Source organism: Microchirus variegatus, assembly GCF_963457635.1.
Source record: "Microchirus variegatus genome assembly, chromosome: 17".
Lineage (NCBI taxonomy): Eukaryota > Metazoa > Chordata > Actinopteri > Pleuronectiformes > Soleidae > Microchirus > Microchirus variegatus.
In genome coordinates, this window is record NC_139818.1 from 22,525,964 (window position 1) to 22,538,030 (window position 12,067).

At 40.9% G+C, this 12,067-nt stretch overlaps 2 protein-coding genes across 2 annotated transcripts; one reads left to right on the forward strand and one right to left on the reverse strand.

Moving 5' to 3' along the window:
- Nucleotides 1–1,020: 1,020 nt before the first annotated feature.
- Nucleotides 1,021–3,385, reverse strand: birc5a (baculoviral IAP repeat containing 5a; the record flags this gene model as incomplete). Its single annotated transcript, XM_083904327.1, has 4 exons — nucleotides 1,021–1,113; nucleotides 1,211–1,328; nucleotides 2,305–2,414; nucleotides 3,278–3,385. 4 exons carry the CDS (start codon nucleotides 3,383–3,385, stop codon nucleotides 1,021–1,023), a joined length of 429 nt encoding a protein of 142 aa, XP_083760453.1.
- A 599-nt stretch (nucleotides 3,386–3,984) lies between these two features.
- On the forward strand, nucleotides 3,985–10,237 carry faap100 (FA core complex associated protein 100; the record flags this gene model as incomplete). The annotated part of the gene is made up of 8 exons (XM_083903921.1): nucleotides 3,985–4,140; nucleotides 4,240–4,358; nucleotides 4,454–5,346; nucleotides 5,603–5,753; nucleotides 5,850–6,756; nucleotides 7,405–7,527; nucleotides 9,054–9,140; nucleotides 10,059–10,237. The coding sequence occupies 8 exons, from the start codon at nucleotides 3,985–3,987 to the stop codon at nucleotides 10,188–10,190; spliced, it is 2,568 nt and encodes an 855-aa protein (XP_083760047.1). The 3' UTR covers nucleotides 10,191–10,237.
- Between the last annotated feature and the right edge of the window lie 1,830 nt (nucleotides 10,238–12,067).

A 12,067-nucleotide genomic window follows, 5' to 3' on the forward strand; every position in this document is an offset into this window, starting at 1 on the left:
AATGCGTATTTACAATCTGTTGGAAATGATTTGTTTGCCCATTTAAAATGACGTTAGATTTTACAAATAAATTAGTCACCATCTTATACATATAACAGTTTGCTCTTATCAGGAGTAATTTTGTGAATTGGGTCACAGTGGTTTTTAAAAAAAAACCTGAAACTGGTGATGGTTTTGGACCAAATTTGTATGAAAACACATTTAAAATCCCATAAACAACATCATAATTAATATGAGCATCAGACAAAAAGATGAAGCCCAGAATTAACGGACCAACACTCAGATGCACAAAAACAGGAAATTAGGAAAGAGCCATAAAAGGAAGTGGTACGAGTTACTCCCTCCCCCATGTTTTCTCTCAAAAAAACATAAAAAGTGAATGGATTTGATGAATAATCGGTTGGTTTTTGGTTAAAACCATGAAAGTCTCAGCCGAGTTCATGACCGTTTTACTGAAAATGTGTATAACAAACTGCTCTTTATATTCTGTAGCTGTTTCACAGAAGCCAAACACCTCCAACAACATCATTAACACGTATTCTAATTAAGGGGAGCAGCTTGTTAAGTCGTCACAGTTAACGCCCGAGTTTTACCTTCGGGTTTTAATCAGGGCCGAGTGACAGAGAGAGAGAGAGAGAGAGGGCAATCACTGTGAGAGTTTCTGTGGAATTCATGGATACTTGATCATCAAACCAGCCCTAACAACACATGATTAAATACTAGTGGATACACGTGAAACTTATGGACAATCAACATTTCAGTTATATAAACTGAAATAATTGGAATAATGCGCCACTGATTTGGCGTAGGCACCGATGATTGTTTAAGTGGAATAACGCGTTGAAAGTAGTTCTTTCATGTACACATACTTTCAGACTGGTTAAATCTGTAAATTAAAAACAAGTTTATTGAAAAACAGACGTTAAAAGTGACAGAGAAAACACGTAAAAAAAGACGAAGGACACATGGAAAGGAGTTACACACACACACAAACACACACGTTCGTCTGCAGCCAGGCCGTCACTCCTCTCCCATGGCCGTCTTTACGATGTCGGCTCTTTTCAGTTTGGCTGCATCTTCATACTTTGTGATGGCGTCGTTGCAGGATTTGTTCTGCGAGTAGAGGGAGAAAAAATGAACACTGGTACAAGTCTGTGTTTCAGTAGAAATGTCAGCGAAACACACGAAAACATGTCAGTCAAGATCTTACAATGACGATCTTGTGTCTCTCCTTCTGCAGTTTTAAGAACTCCTCCACAGTCAGATCCTCCACTTTCTTCTTCAGGGCGATGAAGTGACAGGAGGACGAGTGAGACTTGTGCTCCTTTCTAATGGGGAGACGAGATATTTTAGTTTATCTACCATTTGGCCACAAACACATGGCGGTAATGTACTTGTATGGAAGCCTGCGAGAGATATGAGATATTTACAGATATGCTAGTCATCAACACGTCTATAGACCTCCGTACATCACGTGAATTTGTTCGTTTACACTGCCGTGATAGCAGGAAATTATGGTGCCTGTATCAAGAGTTCACTGCACACTTTCCTTCATCCTACTTTGGAGAACGCATACACATCCATGTAAAAGTGTGTAAAAACAACAAGATATATAAATAGCATATATAAAGTAACAAAAGTTATATAAAGATGCTAAGGCTTCACATTGTGTGACAAACTACAATCTTATGTGCGTTTCTAAAGTCTCATCATCAGAAAACAAACAATAACAACAACAGCAAAACAATTCATTCTTGAACAAGAATGACAGAAGGCTTCATTAACCTTTCATTCTCTAATATGATACAAGTTTATATCACTGAATACAGAGTTCCTACACATTTTCCAGACTCAAATTTCTAGACTTCTCTGAGGATTTTTCAGTCAATAGTAAACATCTGAATACCAATTGTTAGATGCTTGTTATGTAAATAAAAGGTTTTAAAATCCTTCACTCATTTTTCATGAAGCCAGCCCAACCCATGACACTGTCGCGGCCGACAATCGGTGGCTAGCTTGACGACACGTATGGAAAATAATAAATAAATGAGGATTGCAGGCAGTAACAGTAACCATGGTAACTCGACACCATTCTACAGACAGCTTGATTAGTTTCATATCATCTACAGGTAGGCTATGTTGTGTTAGTAACTCGTTTTGATTTGCATATATTAAAATATTTATTTTCAGAAAGTGAGATAATAGTCTGGAAACAGACCTGGAAATGACTCAAATTAAATTCCATACTTTTTTTTTTTTTATGTGAGCCATTGGTGTGTGTATAAATAAAGTTGTATCTCTTACTCTGGATCATCCTCTGGCTCCCAGCCCTCGAGCTCTTTGAGGCAGAAGAAACACATGGCGATGTCTGGGCTGTTCTCCGAAGGCGTGTGAATGAAGCCAGCTTTGGCCATCTGCAATAACAAACACAAACATTTCCATGAAACCTGTTCATTAAACAACAAGTTGACACAGAGAGAAAATGAATCAGTAAGTCGATTATTCCGTAAAATCGTTTAGTCATTGAGCAAGAAAATGTCCACACGGACTCACGGGCAGATGAACTCATCAATGACCAACCCAAAGAAAACTGATTCAGATTCAGACATTTTAATGACATGTACATCATGTCAGTTTTACACACACAATGTAAATATTTAATTTTTTATTTATTTGTTTTTGAATGTAAATATTTATATAAACATAGTAAAATAACAACAGTAGGTAGCGCTAACATCTGACATGAGTTGGAGTCACGTGACATTCCGATAAATATACAAAAATAAAATAAAATAATAAAGTTTTTTTTTTAAGAAATACAATTCAGCGTTAATTTGGAATCAGTGTGTCATATGACGCTAAAGTTATTAGAAGACATAAACTCAAATGGGTAATTTGGTGACAGTCCCTAAGGGAAAGCCAACAAAACACACTAGTATTTTTCAATTGCTCTTAAACTACAGCAACATCTTAACAACACATTTTAACACAAAAATAATGTATTAAGACTAATACTGAACTATAGCTCATCTAAGCTAATCTCCCATCATGAAATCTCACCTAAGAACTTTTGTGACAATGCTATTAACAAACGAAACAATATGTACACATGAGCATTAGCTAGCATTAACCCCGCAGTTTGAACAGCTAAATATGAAGTTTGTAGCGTATGTCTCTCAACTGATGTCTTTCTGCCTTCAGAGCTAATTGTTGTTGTGCTAGCGTTGCTAGCTAGCAGTCAGATACAGAAGAATCTCGTTCGTTCACGTTCACTCACGTTTTCCGGTGTGCACGTACAGTCCTCGTCGAACGGCCAGCCCGCGAACGTCTTCAGTCGGTTCTCGTAAAAGTACATCTTTGTCTCTCCTTCATTGATCGCCTCCATTTTGTACAGTGTTAAAATAGTATTATTTCCTCCGCGGACGACACACAGCCCAACAACCAGAGCCTAACGTTTTCAAATGTCAGCCCAAGATTCACTTCGACGTTTCTGATTGGACCGGTGAGTGGTGACTCTTCTTCTTGGCTACAGGAGCAACATGGACAGTCCGGAAGTCTGCCACCTAGTGGTCTTGGCCGAGCGGACTAATTCTGCTCTAAATGTTAAATAAAAAGCGAGTAAATTACACATTCACCACGTTTTATACATTTAATATGAATTTCAACCATATTTTGTGGTGCCGTAGCCGTAGTGCTGCGTAGCAAAACTACATCCGCCGCCCACGCCTTTGCGTTCGCTAATGCTCATGGGTAATGCAGTTCTTTGCTGTCGTGGGTCTCCTCTCCTCAATGAATCCACACAGCGGCTCGTTAATAGATCGATAAAGTTTGAAAATAAATGCAAATGAGCGACGAATATATAACTACAAGCTGCGTTGTCGTAATATTGAAAAGAAAATGTAAACGAAAAAGTAACACTACTGCGCATGCTCTTGGGTGCCCACAACCCGGAAGTAAACCTTGAAGTCTCCGAGTGTTGTTGTTATGGAAGGTCGGTGTTCTGTCGAGACTTTGGCAGACTTTGGCTTTTTAGACGCGTCCTTCACGCCGAAAATTACTGTTGGATTTGGGACAGACGTTTTCATCCTGACGGGCAGCGATGAAGTCTACGTCTTTAACAGCGAAGAGAGAAAACTCAGTGTAAGTTCAATATTAACTGCACTCAGTCAGAGCCAGTGGACCAGAGTCAGGTGGTGAAGATAACTTCCTGTGTGTTCTGTTGTGTTGTGTTGTTTCCAGGTTGTTCTGCAGTTTCCTGGTCCTGTCAGTGATCTGGTTCAGAGTCCAGACAAACAGCTCATCTATGTGTCCTGCAGCAGTGGAGTTTACTGTGTCAGACCACAGTTACTGCTCCCACGGTTTGTATTATTATAAGATATTTATATACACACACACATAGTACAGACGAAGAAAGCTCGACAGCACATTTACTGTGACCTTTTGACCTCTGCAGGGCTCAGAACCGTGCAGCTGATGCGCCCTGTGGTCCGGCTGAGCTGCAGATCTCCTCCGACTCCCTCGTTATCGAGGAGGAAGGAGTGCTGTCTCTGCTCCTCGTCGGCTCCGTCCTCCTGCTCCTCTCTCACAGAGACACAGCGTGGCTGTTGAGTTTGTACAAAACACCAGAACCAGAAGTAGAGTCCGGCAGCTGCGAGCTGCTCGGCTCGTTTGGTCTGCCTCTGGTCTCGGCTGCTGTGTGTGACGACGACGATGATGAGGGAAAGATAGGAGGAAGAAGAAGAAGGAGGAGGCCGGTCCTCATCTGTGTCCACTCCTCGTCCACGTCTCCATCAGAGCAGACTTCACCGGACAGTCATTACCACCTGGAGTGTGTCCTCTTCACACTCCTGTTCGGGGTCGACGCCGCCCTCGCCAAATCACCGGTCGTCCTCTGCGGCCTGACAGACGGACGCCTGTGTTCCCTCCCTCTGCGTCTCCCGGGGTCACGACTCCGAGTCCTGCACAGCCTCGGGCAGCCGGTCGTGTTCGTCGCCGCGGCAACGGCTCCGGGACACGCTCAGTGTTTGGTGGCAGTGGGAGAACGAGGCAGAGTGTTGCTGATGAAGACCGAGAGGCGCGGAGACGGAGGAGCCGCTGCTGGTTTCGTGGAGACGCGTGTGCCGGGTCCTGTGGTGAGTGGATCTGTGGACAAACGGCGTCTTTACTACAGCACGGGTTCAGACCTGCTGACGCTGGATCTGTCAGAGGAGAGAAGGTCCGGGAGAGAAGGTCAAGAACAGAACGAGGAGACGTCCAGAAAGTCCTCCGCCGCCGTCGTCCACAGTCCCACCAGTCTGAAGGTGTGCAGAGTCTCTGCTTTGGCTGCACATTCACACAATGCAACAGGTGAGTGAAGTCTGGAAATAACGATCATTTACTTTATCCGTTAACATTTAGATTACTTTCTTTATTGGTCGTTTAGTCCATGGTCTATGGTAAATCATGACGGTTTCAAATGTCTTGTTTTGTCCACAAATGTATGCAAGTAGACCTCCATAGGACCACTCTAAAGGAGCTTTAAAGTTTCTTAATTGCCTCTTTGTCTCTGTGAGACGTCTTCTCACTCGCTAACTAACTTTGGCTAATTAACCATTGCTACCAGGACGAGTTCAGCTCCTGAGTCTGTCTGTCAGAGGGCGGCTGCAGAAGATTCTCTTACCCGAGCAGAGCAACGACGCGTCGAGTCGTCCTTCAGCGCCGGTTTGTCGCAGCGCCGGTGATCTGCTGTCGGCCATCGGGGACGTCTGTGAACGGTACGTAGCAACGTGTGCTAACAGCTATGACCTTTTTTATTGACAATGAATTGTAGATAATCTTACTTTCCCTTTTTTTTTTTTTTTTTAAAACAGAGTTTCTGCGTTGAAAACTGCCATCAAATCCAAAAATCAAATCCTGAAGCACCTCAATCAGGTTCTCAACATCAGCTTCCTCCTGATCGAACGCTCAAACACTGAAGACCAACCTCCGAAGCAGATCAGATGTCACGCCAGGACCACGTGGAGCCGGCTCCTGCAAAAAGACTCCCTGAACCTGACGTGTGTCCTGGAGAACTCGAGCTCTTTTATTTTGGAACGTGGCTGGACGCTGAGCATCACCGCGTTTCCCGTTTCCTGCTCACTCGCCGCAGGAGAAGAAAGCTCCTCCACTAACTTCTCATTCCCGGTCCACGATCTGCGTCCTGGGCAAACGTTGGACGTGTCGCTGCCTTTAGCAGCTGCGGGCGACGCCTCCTTTCCCGTGAAGGTGAGCTGCTCACTCGTCTTCTCGCTCGTGAGTCTCCTGGGAGAGCAGGACGTCACGCACCGCCCTGGTTTGCAGAGCAGCTCCATCAGTTTGCCCTTGAACACTCTCACAGTGGACTGGCTGCACGTCCTGCAGGTGGACATCAACAAAAACGCCACGTCTCACTCCTTCTGCATCGAAGCGGATCCGATTCACGCTTTTCTGAACTCACGCCGGACTGAGTGTGTCAGACGAGTGGAGACGGGAGGAGGAGAAGGACCTTCAAAGACTGAGCAGGAGCTGTTTTCAGCGAGGATACGCGTGTCTTCAGAGCTTCTTAAGGACACGTTGGCGTCAGATTTGAATCCTCAGGGTCCAAAGTCAGATCTCTGCTTGTCTTTTTTGGACTGGCTTCTGTCTGAAGGTCCTGGTGGAGGAGAGAGGGTACACCAAGGAGACAAGGTTGACCTGAGCAGCTCAGTTGTCCACGCTCGAGGTCCAAATGGAGCCAGAGTCAAACTCACTGCAACGGAGGTAAATAACTAGTAACAATAAAAGCACGGTCAAGACTATTTTAGCCAATCACCAAAGGAAAACATGTAACATAAATCACTCCCAGTCATTTTGGAGTCCTGTCCATCACAGAAATGCCAGACCTGGTCTTTTCTGACCTTTTTAGATGAGGAACAACCGTTCTTAGGAGGTAAATCCAGAGTCGCTTTCAGCCTCTACTGAGAGTTTCTCCTTTTTGTGAGCTTGTAATCATAAACTGAACATCGTATTGAGGACATCCTCAACTCAGAGCTAGTAGTAAACTGTAGTTAAGACCAAGAAAGAACCTGAGATCAGGACCTAGAGACTGAGGATAAGTTTAGGGCAGGACAGGACGTATGTTGCGGACTTAACTCAGACTTGTCTCCGGTCTTAGGTCTTATAGTGTGGTTTTGACGACAGCACCACAAGAAGCTGTCAGGAACCTAGTTAATAGGTCATGAACATGATGTAAAAGTGTTAATATATAGATAACAAAATATATTTCAACATATTTTCTGGATTCATGTGGTGCTTAAATGCAACGGACAGACCGGCGACTCAATCTTGTGGGGCAGAATGTTACAGATTGTACCTTTAACTTTTATGTGTATTCTATGTGTTTCATGACGTCTCCTGTGTGTCCTCCAGGTAAATGTAGGAGAGCAGGACACGGGGAAGGAAGATTCCCTGAGCGCGGTAGACGTTCAGGTTGAGAGCTCGTCTATAGCAGCAGTGTGTGGACTTCACCATGCTGTGCTGAGCCGTTTACAGGTACACACACACACATTCTTGTACTTGCTGCATACTGAGGACCGGGTAAAAGAGCTGACAAAGTGAGGACCAGCATTTCAGATTAAGATTAAGAACCCTTTAAGTCCCGCAAGGGGAAATTTAATTCTGCAGTGAGTTAGTGAACACACACAGCACACAGTCAGGTGTTTATGTTTAAGGTGATTTACTTTATAAATCCACTTTATAAATCAACACAATTACAAATATCTACTTATATATAAAATTTAAAACAAAAATTGACCCAAAATTTGACAAAAATGTCATACTATACTGTCATCCAAAATTTCAAAAAATATTTGACCCAACATTTTTGGTCCAAAATTTGAAAAAAAAAAAATTGATGCAAAATTTTTGGTCGAAATTTTTTAAAGAAAATTGGACCCAAAATGTTTGGTCGAAAATTTGAAAAAAATTTGACGCACAATTTTTGGTCGAAAATGTGAAAAAAATATTTGACCCAACATTTTTGGTCCAAAATTTGAAAAAAAAAAAATTGATGCAAAATTTTTGGTCGAAATTTTTTAAAGAAAATTGGACCCAAAATGTTTGGTCGAAAAGTTGAAAAAAATTTGACGCACAATTTTTGGTCGAAAATGTGAAAACAAAATTGGAGCCAAAATGTTTGGTCCAAAATTTGAAAACAAATTTGACAAAAAAATTGATGCAAAATTTGTGGTCAAAAATGTAAAAAAAAAAATAGGACCCAAAATGTTTGGTCCAAAATTGGGAAAAAAATTTGACGCAAAATTTTTGGTCGAAAATTTGAAAAAAAAAATTGGACCCAAAATGTTTGGTCCAAAATTTGAAAAAAATTTGACGCAAAATTTTTGGTCGAAAATGTGAAAAAAATATTTGACCCAACATTTTTGGTCCAAAATTTGAAAAAAAAAAATTGATGCAAAATTTTTGGTCGAAATTTTTTAAAGAAAATTGGACCCAAAATGTTTGGTCGAAAATTTGAAAAAAATTTGACGCACAATTTTTGGTCGAAAATGTGAAAACAAATTTGACAAAAAAATTGATGCAAAATTTTTGGTCAAAATTTGAAAAAAAAAAAATAGGACCCAAAATGTTTGGTCCAAAATTGGGAAAAAAATTTGACGCAAAATTTTTGGTCGAAAATTTGAAAAAAAAAATTGGACCCAAAATGTTTGGTCCAAAATTTTAAAAAAAATTTGACAAAAAATGTTTGGTCCAAAATTTGACAAAAAAAGTCATACTATATACTATGTCCTCCAAAATTTGAATCTTTTTTTTTTTTTGACCAACAGAGTATAGCATGTTATAGCAACCTAAGGAAGTGATATCAATGAAAACAAAGTGAGGACCCACAAAATGTCCTCACTCCGTAAAAAGAAAAACTTGAGTTTTAGAAGATACACATCTAGAAACCAGAGAAATCCCTGATCCTAATTTGTGTCCGGCTCATCACCGAAATCTAATCATTTCTTTCTTGAGTCATAATCTTTGATGTGAAATCTCTGTCGCTCTGTTCCTGGACACAGACTCTGATGCTAAGTGCTCCCCAGAGACCTGCGTCCACAAAGAGGCTCCAGAGTTTAGGTTTAAGACCCGCACTGCAGCGAGCTGAGGTTAGTAACTGTGGTTTTTACTGTGTTTATTTTAAGCGCTAATGTCGGATCCTTCCTACGAGGAGCGGACAGGAATATTTAATGACTTTAAAAAGTCAATCGGTTAATGTCATAGTGGTGAAAAGATACAAAACTGCAGCAAACATTTGATTTTCAGAAGTGATGACATTCACGAGGTTCCTTGAATGCAACTCATCGGCTCAATGTCGTAATCCTACATTTACCAAACATCTCTGGGAAATGATTAGTTTACCAGTTCTAATTCTGACATTAGGGGAAAACTTGTTGCTACATTATGCACAGATTTGTCACAGATGTCCTCAAAGAGACACAGAATCCCGACATGCAGACTATAAAGAGACAAAACGACGACAAGAGACACAGAATCACCATGAAGAGACACAAATGCGTCCTCAAAGAGACACAAAATGTCTACAAAGAGACTCAAATGTCCTCAAAGAGACAAAAAGGAGACATAAATGTTGCCAAAGAAAAATTACAGACACACAAATTGACTATAAAGAGACAATAATGTCCCTGTTTGTGTCACAATTATTTGCCACCTTAAAAAGTCTGGGAAACGCTGGTTTAAATTATCCAGATATTCAAATAGAATTTTTTTTCTTGAAATTCTCATTCCTATTGTTTATGTTTTAACATATTCCGTACATTTCTATGAGTCCAAGGTGCAAAATTAATCTCTTCTGTTTCCTGTGGGAAGAAAAAAAGAGCATATTTGGTTACATTTGAAGGAATGTTTGCATCTTAATTGACGTTTACTCTTAATACATATTCATGTTTTTTTTTTTTTTTTTTTTTTAATAAAGCAGTTGCATTCAATGAACAACAAAGTCAACCTTCAGGACTTAACTTGAAGGACAGTGTCTAACGTCCCCGTCTTGTTTGTCTTTTTCTCAGCGACTGCTGCATCAGATCCAGCAAACGCGAGTCTCGGGAGCGTTGGGTGTGGGCGTGTCCTCGGGGCAGACGACCACGTCTCTTCTCGCCGTTTACACAGAACTGAGAAAAAACCCTTTACTCGTCCTTTAACGCACAGAAATGTTCAAACCCGGCCCACGCAGCTCTGCCTTTAACCCTTTAACCTCTGCTCTGTGTGACGTACAAACTAAAGTCTGACGCTGGTTTTGTTCCTGTAAAGAAATAATAAAACACATTTTTATACTCTTCACTTTGCTCAATGTTTATTTTTTTTTTTTTTACAAACCAGCAAATGAACTACATGTTCTACTTCTTTTTCACAGAAGGTAAAGAAAGAGAGAGGAACATTATTATGAAGAGACACAAAATGGCGGCAGTTAAAGTTCAGGTGCTGGTTTGTGAAGCACAGTAGTTAGCTTAGTAGTTAGCGCTCGCCTTTGAAGCATGAAGACCTGGCTACACGATCCGGTTGGAACAAGAACCGCCCTCGGTTCAGAAACAGCTGTTACAAATATACACTTTAATTAAATCAAGTCATTTGCACGACAAATTAAAGCTACATTGCTCCAGGTGAGGCTCGAACTCACAACCTCGGCATTGCTCTGCAGGTTACTGTCTTATAAGTACCGCGCGCTAACCGATTGCGCCACTGGAGCCTGTTCACCACAACGGTTTCCTCCATTATTCAACAAAGTGTCAGTAATAAAGTGGCAGTTTATGGTTTCTTTTATCATTTATTAAAGGGCAGGTGGGGTGTAAGCGTTAATTATGCCGGGAAACCACTTGTTGAAAGAAGTGCTAGCTTGCGAATTACACAATTGACCAACTAGCATGGTTAAATTTGACTCCCGCTAAACCTTTATGCGGCTAAATATTCAGTGTTGTGCAGACAAAGTTTGCGTGAAAATGTCCCACGCGCCACTAAAGGTACACGTAGCACAGTTTGAGAACCACAGGTCTGGGCTATTCAAAGGAGTAAGGCGAGTCGCGTCGCGTTGCTGCTAGCTTAAGCGGAGAACCTTTACTGAAGCTATACAGTAGGTTCTATCCCCCCATGGTTCTCAAAGTGTGGTACGTGGAGGAAAATCCGTCAGATCGTCTGGGATTAAATTAAATGAGGATCACAAACGCACCATTAGCAGCCATACATGTTTATTTTAGTTTGAGCACATTTTCATGCTAATAAAGAGAGAGAGAAAAGGTGTAAATATTATTAACAGAGGAACCTGTGGAAACACTGGAATGAAATAACACTTGAACAGGTTGAAGTGATGCTATTACTACAGGCGACTGTTTGTACAGGTGATCGCCAACAACAGCAAACGCCACGTTAGCGACTGTCTCAAATGGCAACGAGTCGCCGTCTGCACTCACTAACACTGTGACACCTGCGATACGAAGGAGCGGACGATAAAATACAGGGATAACAAGGCTGCAACTAACGATTATTTTCATCATTGATTAATCCATTAGTCGTTTATGTCCAGAAAATGTAAAGCTGTGATCTCCAAACCCTAACCCTAACCCCTTAATCCAGCCTAACTAGGGTGTAACTAGTCCTAATCTGCTGTAATCTGTTGTCGTTTGGTCCGTAAAAATGTTGATCTGAAAGTAATTTTGTTCCCAAATGTCTTGTTTTTGTCCACAAACCAAAATTATTCACTTTTTAAAAAAATGATTTCTCTGTTAAACGGAGCAAAAATTTGGAAAATTCAAATTTAAGAAGCTGAAAAACCAGAGGAACTTGTTTTAATAATTTAGGAAACACTCAAACTAGTTATAGTTGAGTTATTGTTGCAATCTTACACTTTTATCCTCACTTTATTTATTTATTATTGAACTTGTTTTAGTATCAATTACTTGAATATCTCACATTTATGTTGACATTTTGTCCTTTAAATGAAAGTGAAAAAACACTAAAACTAACAAAACAGTTAAGGATTAATTAAATAATAGATTAATAATCGTTAATTAATGGTTGCAGCCTG